Here is a 17,515-nt window from a genome sequence, read left to right on the forward strand (position 1 = left end):
GCTGGGGCGGGCCAACCAGCGGCAACCACCACACGCAGCAGACAGTGTGCGAGGCAGGGGCGAGAGCGGGGGTGAGAGTTGTGGGCTGCGAGGGTTGGCTAACGTTTATTATGGTAGGTTAGGTTCAAACAAGGTGGCAAACAGGCTCGTTAACGTTAACCAAATAGGAAGGAAGCAGCAGCGCTCGCAGCGACAACGACCGCGGCAGCGCTGCCGGCGTCAGGCAAACTGGTTTTACTTGTCTTTTTTTCTGGTGTTTGTAGTTGTATTTGTATTTGTTTTTGCTGCCAGCGGGGTGACTCCTGCCTTTGGGCTTGCTTATTTGGCTAACAAGCTACGCGGCGGTAGCAGCACTGACAGCAGAGACAGCGACTGAGACAGCGACAGCGACAGCGACTGAGACTGAGACAGCGCAATCGTCCGTCGGCATATTTTTTATTTTGGACTGCATTTATGAAAAGCGTTTACGCCCGCCAGCACGCGCCCGCTCTCAGCTCGGCGATTTTGCAGATCGCATCTCAGTCAACGGCGTCAGCTCAATTTGTCGAGTCGGGTTTTCGTCGCGGAAGTCAATCAGCCAAGTTAATTAAACTGCCAAACAAGCATCGATTTGCCTTAAGTTTCTGTGTGTTTTGTGATTGTGACAAACGAATTGAGTAAAGATTATTGAAAATATATTATTGGAAATATATATATATATATATTTCTGAATATACGAAATAAGACCAAGTGAAACTTCTAGTGCTTAAAACTGATCAAATTGGCGCCATTCGTTGTCAACATGTCCAGCCACGAGGATGACGAGCACGAGCACGAGCACGAACATGGCGACGATGTCGAGGAGCAGGAAATACATGTCGATGTCGATTCCGATTCACGAATGTCATGTGGCAGCGGCTCCGATGTGGATATGGATGGTGGCAGTTGCTACGACGAATCCGAAACGCCACTCAGGTAATATGTCAATTATAGGCCCATCAAACTCAGATGTAGAACCTTAAGTCTGTTCATTGATATGTTTAGTATCAAGTATTAATTAAACATATTCAATCTTTAAGCATTCTATAACATTTTCAATCTAATAATTATTAATATATAATATAATGCATCCAATTTTATTTATAATGGATGGAAATCATAAACCACTCAGCTTTTGAGCCCAAAGTCCGTACATTGATATGTTTAGTATCAAGTATTAATTAAACATATTCAATCCTTAAGCATTCTATAACATTTTCAATCTAATAATTATTAAAATATAATAGAAAACATTCAATACTAAATAAATAATGTTAATTAAAATGAATGAAAATCATCTAACAATATGCAATTCGACCTATTCAACATTTTAATCTTTAAATGCTCCACAAAATGTTATTCTTTATGGCCTAAACATTCTACGGCTACACAAAGACTTCTTTTGTCGGGTTAACAAGCTGGCAATAGATGACAGTCAACTCTTCGAGTCGCTTTCATTCATATCTCCATAGTTAGGGCCGTCGGACAGTTTAGACCAATTTGGCTTTGGCGTGAACAAACCTCTTAAACACTAATAAATTGCCGCAACGAACTTAAATGAAACTCCCTGAATTTACAGGGTGCACAAAGAGACAAAAAAGAGACAAAGTATTAAATCGGTTGGGGATTGGGGAATTGAGAATTGAGAATTGGGACTGGGACAGTCGACGATAAAAATGCACATTAGCAAGGCGCCAAAAAGCGCGCTCTGATAACAATTCCCAAATGGGCCTAAACTAGTTCGAGACAATGCCACAGTCGGCGGCCCAAGCATATTGGATTAACATTTTAATAGAGCGTGCTATAAAAATCCTATAAAATCGAAAACATAAAGGAATGTAAAGAGAGAGAGAGAGAGATACAAAAGAGAAGAGCATACCATATGATAGATATTTTATAACAAGTTTTATAAATATAGTTTTATAGTTTGGAAAGTGTTTATTGTTTGATTTGAGTTTAAAGTTTTTTGGAAAAATAAAAAAAATTAAATATCGATCGTGACTCGTTTTGAGCGCCTCTCGATGTCGTCTGCTGATTTATAGAATTCAAATCAAATGCGTCTAGCATTTGCATAATTACTTAATTTGCCAACACGTCGACAGTCAACATTACGTATACGCCGCGTACTGCGAGTACAGCTGAAAACATGATTTCTGCGTGTTTCAACGCAATCTGTCTAAAAGATCAGCAATAGCAACAACTATGTAACATATATAGCGTGGGCTTAAGTCAACTGGTCTCGAAATGCCATTGGCAACATTAATTAATAATTTGTTCTGCCGATGGTTGCTTATCGTGCGACACTTTTAATATTAATGAGACAACAACAACACCGACAACAATTTTGTTTGGTTTTCTTCCATTTGTAGCGAATCGCTGCAATCGGAGCAGACGCGCTCCTCGTCCAGCGAGAATCTGCCCTTCAGCATATCCCGTCTGCTATCGAAACCCTTCGAGACGAACAACAACAACAACAACAATAACAACATCAGTCACAGCAACAATCCGAGCAACAACAACAACAACAGCGCTGACCGAAATATTGATGACAAGGAGCTGCAAGCGGATGATCATGAGCTGGCTGCCTACAAACTGGCCACCAGCATTGCCAACTCCACATACGGCAGCGCCGCCGCTCTCTACACATATCCGCATCTCTATCCGTCGGCAGCCGCCGCCGCCGCTGGCCATGTGCTGCGTGTTCCGCCGCAACGCACGCCGTTAACTTGGGCGCTGCCGCCACTGCATCATGCGGCGTTGGCCCATCAGGCGGTTAAGGATCGACTGGCAGGTGAGTTATTCCCATCCTCATACTCATCCTTTATACGCATCATCCACACACATCAACATTTGGGGGTCACGCTGTGTTTGGGCCATGTTCACTCTGGGCTTTTATGAGCCTGGCGTCCAACGGTAGCCAAACAAGGCAGCTACTGTTTTGGGCCATGATTACCATGTGGCACGCACACGAATGCGACAGCAAGTGCGAGTGCGAGAGTGCGGCTTATTAAAGTCTTGTTCTGGCCACGCTAATAAGCGCGATCAGAGAAGTCTTTTAAGCCAACATGCCTGTCGGCATGTCATTTGGGCCCACAGGCACAACTACAGCAACTAACAAGGCTATCGTTGGGTGTGCTCGACTTTTAGAAGCCCGGTACACAAGCCCTTAAATATCCTACATACATAAAGAAATACATAGTCTCTTATTGTAGTTTGAAAATATAATGGCTTGGATTCCAAATCTGTTCTATATCTTTCTTCCTAAAATCCTGCTGACACTCGAAATTCTTAAAGCTGCCGTAACGTGCTTATAATTATAAACACTTTATCAAAAAAATGGAAGAAATAAAAAGATTTTCCTTCTATCTTTGACCGTACGCTGAGTAAAATTATTCCCTGAAAAACTCTAAATTTTAATTTCCAAGCTTGTGCTACAAACCACAATATATATTTTTGAAAATATCTACTGTAATTGATCTTGTGGTATAATTTTAAGCTAAACTGGATCTGCCTGCACACTATAGGAGTATAATTACCAGATTTGGGAACGCTATCTTTCATGGTCGCTGAAATTTTTGTATTCATATGAGCTGACGAACAGACCTTAATATATAGACTCGGCCATTGATGCACATCTGGAATATATATACTAAAAAGGATCCTTTTGCCTGTTACATACAATGTGACAAACTTATAATCCCCTTTGTAGCCTTTGGGTACCGGGCTAACTATAGCTTTGGCCCCTCTCAGTATCTGTGTATGTATGTGTGTGAGGTCTGCCAAAGCTGAAGTTGGCCCTAAAGTATAAAAACATGTTTGCCTTCAAATGCGCAATCGCAGCTTAAGTTAAAAAAAAAAAAAAAAAAAGAACTTAACGCTGTGCCACCGCCCAGAAGCGATCGCATTTGCATATGCCGCTCAGTCAGTGGCATCCACAAGCATACATACACACATCTATAGATACATATACGTATCACATACGTTTACGTATCCTCTTTGATTCCTTGACTGGCTGGCTTTTGTTAATTTGTTTACATTATGAGCTTCACTTGTAGCTACAAGCGGCATTCGCAGCGCGAGCCGCTTAAATAATGAGCTCGCGTTGATTTTATTACGCCTCAGCCATCTCAGCAGTCTGAGCCATGGTCTGAGCCTTGGCAGTTGCTTTATCAGCTGTCCCAACTCAGTCAGCCCCTGTATAACTCATATTTAGGCCATTTTGGGGCAGTCAGCCAAAAAGCTGCTTAACTAAGGATCGTTGCGATTTCCATTGCGATTGCGACAGTGGCTAAAACTTTTGCTTTTATGGCCAACATCCGCTGCCGTTGCCGTGTCGGTCTTTCAGTTATTTTAATGAGCTGGTTTACATGACTTTTTAATTTCGCGCTGTGCCCCGAAAAGGAATTAATTACACATTGGGCGGTCGCAGAACTCAACGTTTAGAGAGCGAGATGTGGACTCTTATTTATCACCGCATACCACACTTCAATGTGAGACTGGCCAACTGACATGGTCAGCTTTTAATTAGCCAGGAGAGTGCCTAGAGTAGAACCTGGCCACACTTATGAGACAGTCAAGTCCACTCAACCAAGCGAACTGAACGATCTTTTGACCAGTTTCGTTTTGTCAACATCTTCGTCAGCGTCTTTGTCAGTATGTATATGTGTACGAGTGTGTGTGCGAGTGTGTGCGAGTGTGTGTGTTTGTTGTGTCGCTTGAGTTGCTGATAAGCTGGCGCCTTGGCTTTTTTCATTAACAAGACAAACGAGCGGCCAACGGACTGACTCTGCACCCGTAACAGACTGACCCTCTCCATGATCCCCTCTCCCCGCTGACCACTCCCCGCTCTCTCTCTCCCATCTAGCCCTTGTAGCGCCATATGATTAATAACCATTGCATGTTAATTGGAATGCTGTTGTGCTTGCTGACAGCCGACGCAGCAGGAGCCAATTATTTTGGGACTTGGTTCAACCGCAGCCCTTTAAGCCATTTCAAAAATAGCCAAAATACTCAAAACTATTAGCATATTCAACCATTACAACTTGGCTTAAATCGCAAGGCAAATTACTTGAGCAAAAAAAGGTCAAAGTGTAGATACTTATTGCGCATACGCCTTGTGGCTCTGCCAAGAATAACTCAAACTCTGGCTCCGACTTCGACTTCGACTCCGGCTTGGCGTTAGCCACAGGCGCCATCAATAATGCATGCTAAAAGCTTTTAGCATTATTTTACGTATTTTGGGAAAGCAGTTTACAGGCAGTCACAACAGCAGCCACAACAGCAGCCACTGCCACAGCCACAGCCCACAGACAGGTTGTGAGTATCTTTAAGATACGCCAAGAACTGAGCCAAAAACATCATAAATAAGCACAACGAGAAGGCACAAAAACGGCAAGCGTTGGTAAGCCATAATATTATGCTTACGCGTTTTCTCCAGCATCCCCACGAATCCTTTAAGGATATGAGTGGTGCGCCAATCGAGCCATCGCTTATGTGGTGCGATAAATGGCTTTTTATTGAAATTGATATTGCTTGAAATATTCAAATGGTTCGCCAATCCCAATCCCCAATCCGTGTACGCTTTCTTCCTTGCGATATTTATGCCACACACGGTCTAACATTTCTTCAGGCGCATTTTTAAAAGGGTTCCTGTGGAAAAGTCGCAATAAAAAACATGATTTGTCAGTTTAACACCCACCATAGATTCTGGCATTGAACATTTCCATCCAAGGGGGTGAATTTTATTAGAATGAGCTTGTATCTGTAAATCGAACACTAATAGGAAAATCGTATTCTCGGGCTGATTTGTACAAGTTTTGCTTTTTATAGGCCTCAGAGTATCCGGAGTGAATACCGTAGTAGTAAATAATAATTTTTTAAATTACATAAAACCTTTTATGAATATCGCTTTTGTTCCAAATATTATATTCATCTAGTGAAAATTTAAGAAATTCAACATGTCCGTAGTTTCTTAATGTCTATTAAATGTCTATCCAAATAACATATCAAGTATTTTATTTATTTTCATAGTCTTGGCACTTTTTTGCAATTCCCAATTAGTGCTGGTTATAAAGTACTATTGAAAAGAATTTTGAGCTTCTATATTAAGTAATTAGCTTATAATTATTTCGAATATTTTCGCAAAACATTCTTCAGGTTCAAATACTGAATTTAAATTTTATCAATTTTTCCACATTCAATTTATTTTTGCGTTTTATTACATTTAACGAATTATATCTCCAACAAGGGGGTTTTTATTAATTTGTTAGAAAAAAATACATACATAGTTTATTATAGTTTATTATAATTAACATACCTATGTGCAAAATAACTTTGAAAATATATCAAAAAAATTCTTTAAAATTGTTGACAGCCAAAAAAAATTTTGGGTTTCTTATAAAAATAAAAACAACTTCAGTTGCAGCTGAATATCACACTTTTAGCATACAGTGTACAAACTCCAAGTTCAGCTTTAATAATAGAGGACCGATTTCAAAAACTGTTTCATTAAGTTTAAGGAATTTCTTTTCAAAATGAATTCAAGTTTTGAATTGTGAAGAAACTTGACTCAGTTTTGAGCAACCATAATAGAGTCTAGGGATTTATCTTGTTTTTCAAATTGTTTCTCAAATGCCTTTGGCAAATAAATTTCGCCAGAATATTCACAAGCTTATGTCTGACTTATCGCATGACCCCAGTGACGATGGTCAAGCCGGTTTCCCAGTTGACCAGTCGCCCAGTTGACCAGTTGTCACCGACGACAACGACATCGTTTTAATATTTTTTTGGTGACCACTGCGCCTGGCCTTATCGCACATAATAAACAACAACATGCACGCCATGGCAAAGCAAGTCGACTGGCAGGAATTTTAAAAGGTTCAGCGCCAGCAGAACCACCAAATGAACCACCGCCAAGCCACCGTTCGTTTCCAAGTCCGAGCGCCCGCACCCATTAAGACAGCGTCAGCGCCAGCGTCAGCGTCGTCTGAGTTAGAGTCTCAGTCGCAGTCTAAGAATCGAGACACTGGGTCACATATGTATGTGTACGCATCCTAGGAAGCCGCAACTTTATGACTCAACCGGGCAATGACTGACTGAATGAAATTGATGTCGCGTGCGTCTGTCTAGAAGACGGAATTGAGTCTGGCTCTATGATAAAGGTTAGGTTCCAGCCAGAGTTCGAGGCAATTAGCTGTCCGAGTCAGTGACTCTTAAGGGCTGGGCCAGCCCAAATTGATTTCACAGCATGCCGCGAAGGGGCAGGTAGAGGTAGAGGCGTGTCTAAGGTCGCTAAGTAGCCGTGGTGCACAGGTGCCTGTGTCGGACCCGGAAGCATACGTGTATATCGGAAATTGCTTGTTATCTGAGCAGGAATTTATTGTTTGCTAATTGCTTGCGAGGACACACAGCGACTGAGTGAAAGTGAGCTGTGCAATTACCTGCAACTACTTAACTTGACTTAACTTTATCTATTTTATTTAATATTATATCTGCTGCCTTTTTCCAGCTGCATTTCCCATTGCCCGTCGCATTGGACATCCCTACCAGAATCGTACGCCGCCCAAGCGAAAAAAGCCGCGCACATCCTTCACTCGCATCCAGGTGGCCGAGTTGGAGAAACGCTTTCACAAACAAAAGTATCTCGCATCCGCGGAGCGGGCGGCACTCGCAAGAGGACTCAAGATGACCGATGCCCAGGTGAAGACGTGGTTCCAAAATAGACGCACCAAATGGAGGTAAGTTCAAAAAATCAATATGCAACGCTACCCACATCCAAAGTGATGACAGGTAGTCTACCCCAAAACTCCCTCCCCTCACTCAGCTCCACTTGCAACTGCCTTGTTTAAACTACAAAATCTACAAAAGGCTTCTGCTCAAAAAGTAGCAACAAAAATAAAGGCAGGAAAAAAACAAAGCGTGCCTTTTAAGTTGGGGGTAAAAGGTTTATCCATTATGCATGAGCACATTAAATGAAAAAGCGCTGCCAACAACGGCTGTTCCAGCCCTCCCCCTTCCAAATCCGCAGCATTGTTCTAGGGGTTGGTATAACCGTGGGGGTGGTTTCATTTTCTATCTGCACAAGACCGAATAGCCCTTTGTAGCGTCAACTAATAATGAGCACAAGGTTTTACTAGTCATACGCTAATCATGGCCACAAAATGGCCGCTATAAAGATATATATACTTTACATAAAATTTGAGGAAACTTTGTTAAACGAAGTTTTAAAAATACAAGTTATTATTATTGGCATGATGGTTTTCTTGTTCAGTCTCTCGACCACAATGGCTTGAATATAGTTAATAAAATCCTATAGAATTTGACAATAGGATAGTCCAATGCGTAAATTCTCTAATGACCGTAGTTCAAATCAAACTTTGACAAAAAAAAAAGAAATTTTTATTGATAGGCTCCTTGAAATCAAAAGTTAGAAATCAACAACAAATAAAATAATATAAAATATAATAAATGTAATGTAATTTAATTAGAATGAAATATTGGTAAATTAAGTGAAAATTATTTATGAATGAAGTTAAATTCATGTTACAATTTAAAAGACTTTTTTCTGCATAAAAACTTACTTGTAATATGCAGAAATTTATAGAGATATTAGCAAAAATTATATAGAATAGTAGAGATAAACAAAGAATTGGATTACACTTATTCGTTATTCGTTTGATGATAAAATCATCAATAAATCAAGGTTCACAACTTGATATAATTAGCTTTAGATGAATATAAAATAATTTTCAATAAATAAAACAATTTCAATAGATCGAAATAAGCCAACCAAATCAAAATAAAATGTTTATAACTGGAATAATGATGCAAAAGCAACTAATATTTTTTAATAACAATATAATGTTCAGATACTTTAAGCTTTAACTATTTCAAATAATCGATAAATAATGACAAAAGAGCATTTAATAAGAAACAAAATATGAGCTAAATGCTGAAAATAATATCCAAACAATTTAATCGATTGTTGAAGCTTGAAGCAACATTAATAAGCCTTAACAATGATGTACTTGGTGCATGTAGTAACATCTGTATATGTATAGGAACTTATTTACAACATGAAACTCTTACTTAACACACATATGCTTAGGGGCTACCATTTGTTGGATATTATTTTGATTTATTGCGATGGAAATGGATTCATGGTGTACATTTGCCATGCAAATGGCAATTAACGAGTATTTCGAAATGTGGAACTCACAATGTTACCTTATCAGACGAATGAGCTACCCTACAAATAAACAAGTCACGCGCTTGTTTGTCTCTAATTTAATGAAGCATTGATGCGTTGAACGCGTTTGCGTGTCTCAAATTGTTTTCTATTTTATTATTAGCATTAGAATTTTAACAATACACATGCATGCGAATGGGGCAAGTACGCTTTATATTTAAAACTTTATCAAATGAGTTCTACTCAAGTATATTTTCTATGGGCCCATTTAAGACACGCTAATTGCCGCTTAGCCAGGCTCTGTCTTGACTGTTAGCTGTTGTACAGCTTATCAGCCATTTTGAGCCTATTTTAGCTCGTAAAAGTTAATGATGTAAAACGCAATTTTGTTAACGGCAATGGCCACGGCTCGTTTGTGGCTAAGTGAAATGGCAACGGCATCATACAAACTCCACGATTATGTATTGCTCGTAAATATAAATATACTACTTATATATTTATGTCTGACTGACTGTATGTGTATGTCTATATGATCACATAATTGCCTTAATGCCGGCAAAAAAGACTGTGCGCTAAGTAATTTAAATAATTAACTGCGTCCAACATGGCGTATGAGTTATGCGACCGAGGCACTAAGATTGCTAAATATGCATTTTGTTTTCTTGTTTGCATTTTAATATTAATAAATTGTAACCTGTTTTGCAGGCTGAGGCTTTTAAATGCCTTGATAGCATACAACAAAAGCAACAGCAACAACAACAACAACATCAATAATTAATAATTAACAAACAAAGTGCGATTCAGCTTCAGCTTGAAGTCTGAGCAATTGAATGAAGCTTGTTGCCTGTCAGCCTGACAATGTGTTTAGTAAAATCAAAAAAATACGAACAAAGAAAAAAATAACAAAGATAAAAGGCAGATGGCAGAAACAGACTGACAGACAGACACAGAGAGAGAGAGAGAGAGAAATACTCAAAAAAAAATAGTATGCCATTGCTTCACTTGGCCAAATAAATGGCGTCGTCTAGCTGTTGTCTGACAAGTGCCGCCCACGCACAGTCCAAAAATATACCCTACATTTCTGCTAACTTCATTTTATCATACCCTCTTGAAACGGTTCGCAAAACGTTTTCCACCACGAAAATTAATAAGAAAAAATTCTCATCTTTTAAACACAAAATTAACAGACAGATTCATATGTTCTATGCTTTCTGAATATTTCATAAAATTCAAAATTGTGTTTATTTATATAGGCAAGAACTTTTGACTGTAGGACGCAGCTTGAATTGGAATTGTATGTTGCCTTTTTACAGAGTAAAAAGTGTGCGAAGTGCTTCTATATGCATAATTTAATTAGCTACCGGCACATAAATCAACTTGCCGTTAAACCCTTTTTAATTACACGGCCATACATCAAAACTGCGCCCTAACTCGAGATTCGCTTGGCAAAATCTTAAATTGGAGTACGAAAACTCGCACGATACACAGGAAATTAATTGCTTGGCATATGGAAAACTTTTCTCTGCTGAAAGCTGTCTAATTAAAAATTTACACATGCACACACACATATGACAAATGAAGTGTGTGTGTGTGTTTGTGTGCATGTGTGTTTGTTGGCCAAAAGAAGTTGCAAAGCAACTTTAACCGCAAGACTAAAATCAATTTGCCTGAGAGCAAAGTTTTTGTTTTGAGCATAAGGAAAATCAAATGAAATTAATTACAGCTGCGTTGGCCATTTGTAAATTAACTTTGAAGCTCTCTTACGCCCGGCACGTGTCCTGGCCCAATGCCGAAATGGGCCGAATCCGGGACGGGCCAAATCTTCGTCTTTTGTGGCAAGTCCCTTAGGAACTGGCCAACTTGAAGGCGGAGTCATGCGACCGGCCAGCCAATTAATGGTCTAGCTAAATTGTTATGTCTTGAAAGATAATTACCAGAGGCCCTTTTTGGTTTGGTTTCCCCCCAAACGCGGAGGGGGTGCTGGCCCAAAAACTTTTTGGCCCATAGTTATTTTGTCGTAATTTGTTGACGCTCATTTGCGGGCGGTGTGTGAAATGATTTTAATTACCGGACCGGAAAACCTGTGAGCAGCTGCTAACAGTGCGACAATTGACTTGCCAATAAATTTGTGGCAACATAAAAGTCCCCCCTTCTCTCTCTCTATCTCTATCTCTTTCTTCCACCACCTCTCATTCTCTCTTTCTCCCCCACGCACACACGCGAGCGCAGTCAGGCAATTTATGCGTTGAGCTTTAATAAACATTTTAGCCTAATGTCGGGCCATTATTTATCGCGGCTAAAAACTTTTTCAGCACCCTGGCGCCAAAAGACAAACAGTTAACATTTGTAAAGCGTTTGTTGCATTTTCATTCCCATTTCCATTTCCATTTCGAAGCTCGCAGCTCTTGACTGAAGATAAATTACAGTCGTGCCTCTTGTCTCTTGTCTCTGCCACAGTTCACAAAAGAGCAACTGGAATTAAACTCGCACACACTCACACACACACACTCCATCACATTCGTACATTTGTTTACTTGTTTTCGGAGTTTTAATCAATTTTTGTTGAATTTTTTATGCGCCAACTGTAAAAATGCTCGCAGATAAAACATCCAAAATCCCAGAAAGTAAAAGTTAAGCAATTCACTTGAATCTAAAGCATTGCCCAGACAATTGAGTTGTTGCAGATAAGAGTACGAGTAAGGAATTAATGTATTGTTGTTGTAATGGCCAGTAATTTTTTAAGATAGACTCCCCCCGTTTATGTGGGAGTGCGCACAGTGGAACTCCTAAGTATTCGTATAGCCCAGCACAGTGGAACTTTTAGAGCTCAAAAAACAGAGCTTATGCATAGCTTTCGAAAATTTCCTCGACAATTCCTACAAATGCAGGAAATAATTTACTACGAAATATCCAAGCACATTATACAAAATATTTATTCAAGTCTAAATCCGCTAAGAACTTGGGATTAATCTAAGAAAAAGTGCTTAAAATAGGGGTTAGAATCTTGTTTGATTTGAAGTTTTACTTTATTTCATTATATTATTGTTATTATATTATACTTCATTAAAATAATCAGGGGTGCCACAGAAAACGAAACCAAACGAGAATCTCCTTAATCTCCATACATTTTTGGGAGATTTCGGTTGGTTTCGATTTCTGTGGCACCCCTGAATATTTTTAGAAAATTATAACAATAAGATACTAATTCATACAATAAGTACCGTTCAATGGTTCTGTTCATGGTTCGACTCAAGGTGTTCAAAAAAACCTTAATCGCTGTAAAGCTAAATAAAAGTCTAGATTTTAAACTACTCTAAAATTTCTCCACAACCAGCTTTTTTTATCATTTTTCCTACACCTTTATGATATTCGCAGTAGGTTTTAGGAATGAGAATTTCAAAGTGCGTTGAAATGTATATTTAATAAGCTCTCATTCAAGTTACGCACATACTTATAGTTTGAATGATGACATTGCTGATGAAAGCCTTAATGATAGCATATTAAACTATATTATAATCATGACATGTGTGGGTCGCACACACAAGCCCACAGTAATGAGTAAGGTATTTAGGTAGTCATTGTAATTATGAGACAAACTTTGCTCCTGGGTTTGGTATTTACGAGAACCAGAAGAACTTCATTAGATCATGAAATATTCAATATGGCGCGCAATGGCAATTCAACCCACCACAGGGGGAAGGGAGTGTCTGTGTTTGTGTGTGTGTGTGTGAGTTGGGGGATGGCCACAATTAGAGCATAAATGCTGCGCAAACGCGAAACAAAATGGGGATGAGAATGGTAACGAGAACGGGACTGGAAACTGGAATGGAAATGGGATTGTAAATGCGAATGCAGGTTATGACTGCAGCAGAATTGCAACAACAGCATAAGGCTGTTGCAATTCCAGTTGAATGAATAGTTGAATTATTTAGTAGCAGCTTGGGGCACACACAAATTGCCAACGATTGTGACTCGGTTGTTCGGTTAAATCCCATTTGAGCGCAACATTTAAAATGTAATTTTACGCAAGTGGACTCGAAATTAATTTTCAATAAACAAAAGCTGTCCCCTCAGCTGTATAATTGCGACTGGGATTGTGGCAGTCGGCATATTTGATTTGATTAGTTTTAAATGGTCTTAACAAGCCGCCCACATAATGACTTGATGAGCTAACAACCCCAACCTTGATCCATAACTGGCAGCCAAAATGCTTTTCGATAATGAATAAGCACATTAGGCGATGCCAAACAATTGATAAATTCCAACATTACTCCACGTCAATCATAGCTCAATCATAACTCAATCGCTGTCTCTTTCTTTCCTCTATTTGCAGACGTCAGACGGCCGAGGAGCGGGAAGCGGAGCGTCAAGCGGCCAATCGCTTAATGCTCTCCCTACAGGCGGAGGCCATTAGCAAAGGATTTGCACCGCCGTCGGCTCCGCTCAGCTCTCAATCCGGCGTAAACGGAGCTCCGTTGGCGGCGTTGCACGGACTGCAGCCCTGGGCGGAGGCGTCGCATGCAGCGGGCTGCTAATCGTCTACAAACTTAGTATCTGTCGTCTAGTGTATAAGATTTATTTGTGATAAAGTTTGCTTTGTAAATAAAGTTAAAGTAATGCAGTAAAGTGGACAGTGCAAAAGAACCCGATATAGAATCAGTTATAGTTTCAGTTCCCAGGTCTCACATTTTATTGCAAATTGTAAATATTTAGCTTTACGTTTTAGATACATCCTTATGTATACATATTATACACATATATATTTAAGTTATCAATTAAATTTTAAGTAGTTTGTAGCGCAGTGTTTTATTTCTAAGTTATGGTTCCACACTTAAAGGCGATATGCAAATCTCAAAATGTCAACTTTTAAGAAAAACTAACAAAACTTTAAATATATGGCTTGAATTGTACGTTAATCTTAAGTCAAATGACATAACCTAGTATTATACATGAATAATTAGTAAACATATAAATAAACACTAAACAAAACATATGAAAATAAATAAACTATGAAATCAAAGAAATCAAACAAATCTGTGTTTTTATTTCGAATAGATACACTTACAAATGGGGAACCTGTCTAATAAATTTGATTTATTGACAGCTATTGTAAGATGTCCCGCACATTGACCGGATATATGTACATATAAGATGCCCTAATGAGTTCTTCATCGAATGATATCAGCCATATGCTCAATCCAAGAAAAACCAACAACAATTAGAGGTAGAAGACCTGAGCAGTGACTACAACTAAAAAAAATATCCTGCGGCCTTTCATTATAAATATATTACGTGTTTTTTGCGCTGCCAGGCAAAACAAACAGACGCCGCCTGAACATCAGGTAGTCCCTATACTTAGACCAGGCCGACATCCCTTAAAGTGTTGGACCCTGTCACATTAGCGCCGACTCTGAAACCGACTTCGCATTGAACTCCTACAAGTTCCATGGTGGTCGCCGGTGCGGAAGTAAACCATTTTCGGCTACAAGTTAAAAGACGGCGCCCACAAAGTTGCAGACGGAGGAAACGATGTTAGCGCCGTACAGTGGGCCTTAAAGCTGCGTTTTATAGCTATAATTTTAAAATTGATTTTGATATGAGAATGTTTGTTAGGAGTCCTTATATTTATGATGTGATGTGATATCTTAGGAGAAAATAAATAAAATTTGCAAAAATACAACATAAGATGTATATTAAAGGAATAAAATTTCGTCCACAAAAAGATATACAAGTATTTAAAAAATTAAGCAGTAAAAAATAATTTTTAAGAACTAACTGGCTAACTGCATATTCAATCAGAACTTACTATTCAGTTGATCTTTAATTATAAAAAAAAGTCACGAAAAAAATATATTAAGAAGAAGAAGAAGAAGAAGAAAAAACATTTTCAAAGGAATATAAGACGATTATTACTTTACTATAATATATTAAGAAGCTAGCATAGAAGGATCATTTTCAAAGAAATATATGTCGATTTTTATTTTTTTGAAAATTGTGTCAATACTTCTTTTGTCTGCTCAGCTAAAACCGCAATTCGGTTCCACTGTGCCACTTGGGTCAGCGATCAAATGCTCTTTATTGCAACTTCAACAGAGACACCTTTTTAATTCGGCATTTGCCGCTGCCCCCTCCACTGCGACTGCCACTGGCAAAGCTTCTGGTTGAATTGGTGTTCCTGATCCTGGACTACTTGGAAATTCGCATAAATTGCGTTTAATTGGACAATTTTTGGTTTATTTCTTTGTGGCCAGCGGCGCTGAGAGACAAAGAATATTGTATCATATTTTGTATGTAATGAGGATGCTATCCAATTCCAATTCGGTTACTTTGTCCCAGACATTGCATGTGAGGATGCGAACGTTTCTCTAATTGGTTGCGATACTGGATCCTGGAGTCGCCAGCAGGTTTGATTGATTATTGAGAGAAGTTGCGGACAGGAACTTGGATTTGGGCCAAAGCCAGTGCGAACAATCTATTTGTGTCCACTTAGTGAAATGACAGGCGGCACAGGTCTGATTCCAGTACGGATTTCGAGTCAAGAGCGTAACAAAAGTTTTTGCCGAAAATCAACAAAAAGAAAAGCCAAATTGAAAGTGACCAGAGGGTTGGTTGGCATCCCTCTCCTCAACCACCTCGAGTGTCAGCCAGTGAGTGGATATGAAAAATACAAATGAACAGCAATGCGGTTGGTCAACAAGACAGCACAGACGCAGACAGAGTCGGATCAGGAGCTGAAGTCGGAGTTGGAGTCAGAGCCCGATACAGAGGATATAGTATGAAGGAAGCCTCTTGGTCCGGCTGCCATGTCAATGTGGATTATGGCAAGATTGAAAGGGATTTAAGTGCAGCCAACTCAAGCCAACTGGGCGCCACATTATTCTCATATTCAAACCTGGCAGTGGCAAAAATAACAACTACAACAAAGCAAAGCAATTTTCAAATTAGTTTTTAGCCTTTTCAAGTCACATTTTCATGTTACAATTTGCATGTTAACAAAACACAATGAAGAAAAAATGAAAGAATGATAGAAGGAAAAAAAGAATCAACAAAAGATTGGGGAATCGCTGACAACTCGCAGTTAAGGTCGGACAGTTCTGCCAGCAGTCACAATGACAGCCACAGTGGCAGCAAATAATTAGCGACCATCATGTAGACATTTAAATTAAATATGAGTCGTTATTTGCTTTATTTGCTGTTGCAGTTCTTCGTGTTGTAGTTGTTGTTATTGCAGTTTGCACTGTAGTATGTATTGTTGATTTAGTCATTGTTGTAGTTGTTGCATTTTGTATGGCCGGCAATGGCACGTCTAGCCTCTAATTATGGTTGTCATTCAACCCTCCACGTGGACTGTCATAAAAAACTGTCATAAAGGAAACCATTTTTAACAACGTTAGGGAAAAAATCTAAAGTTAGTAACCAGTTTGCTCGACTAGCGCTACCCTTGAGAATAGACATTTATTAAATCCATTACATAAAATATTGTTATGACATTGTTAATTTGGGTATGCAGAGAATCTACCTAAATATGGATTTCAGAAATAATGAAGAGAAAATCGAAGCTAAAAAATACGAGATAAATTTAGAAATATTAACGTCTGTAAGGTTTCCATTAAAAATTGTATTTTTCTTACCCCTTTTTCCATCATTATACTTATACATATTAGTAGTCTAGTTTTACAGATTATTCCCTAGTCCAGACCTATAAGCTCCCAAAAATAACAGGGTATCAAAAAGGTGAAATTGTTTTTGGCAAGCAGACAGACAACTAAATGTCATTAGGCAGTGTGTATACAAATATACATTTGTACGTGGGTCTATTAAAATACTTACACAAAAGCGAGTCCAAATGAGTTTTAAAATGGAGTAAATGGAGTGCAGTACCTACTGTGTCCAAAGTACATCCCCTGACATCACAGAAAAACAGCCATTATAGTCGAACGGGACGTCGTTTTGTTTGTGGCTTTTGGATCCGTAGCGACGACAACTAACAGCACTTCTAATGACCCAACGATACCGTTGGACGGTGATATTTGTTCTGAAAATTAATCATTCAGTTTTGCTTGTCATTAGTTTCATGTGCTTACTTTTGATTGCCTTTGTTTGTTTATTTAGGTTCCTGTGGTTCCTCCCATAGCTTTTTTGTTGGACAAGAATATGCTAATAACTCATGATGACATGAAAAACTTGATAAAAACAAGTGTGGTGCTTGTTGTTGTTGACAATAAATTGACTGGCTAAATGATTTTGAAAGGTTTGAGAGATAAATGCGCATGAAAGATACATGTTTTATGATGACGATATAGAAATACT

The 17,515-nt window shown here is 38.9% G+C and overlaps 1 protein-coding gene across 1 annotated transcript; it reads left to right on the plus strand.

The window, feature by feature from the left end:
* Positions 1-781: 781 nt before the first annotated feature.
* LOC117791283 (T-cell leukemia homeobox protein 3) lies at positions 782-14,200 on the plus strand. Its single transcript, XM_034630991.1, has 4 exons — positions 782-954; positions 2,388-2,809; positions 7,526-7,754; positions 13,539-14,200. The coding sequence occupies exons 1-4, from the start codon at positions 782-784 to the stop codon at positions 13,738-13,740; spliced, it is 1,026 nt and encodes a 341-aa protein (XP_034486882.1). The 3' UTR covers positions 13,741-14,200.
* Positions 14,201-17,515: the final 3,315 nt, after the last annotated feature.

Source organism: Drosophila innubila, assembly GCF_004354385.1.
Source record: "Drosophila innubila isolate TH190305 chromosome 3R unlocalized genomic scaffold, UK_Dinn_1.0 2_E_3R, whole genome shotgun sequence".
NCBI lineage: Eukaryota > Metazoa > Arthropoda > Insecta > Diptera > Drosophilidae > Drosophila > Drosophila innubila.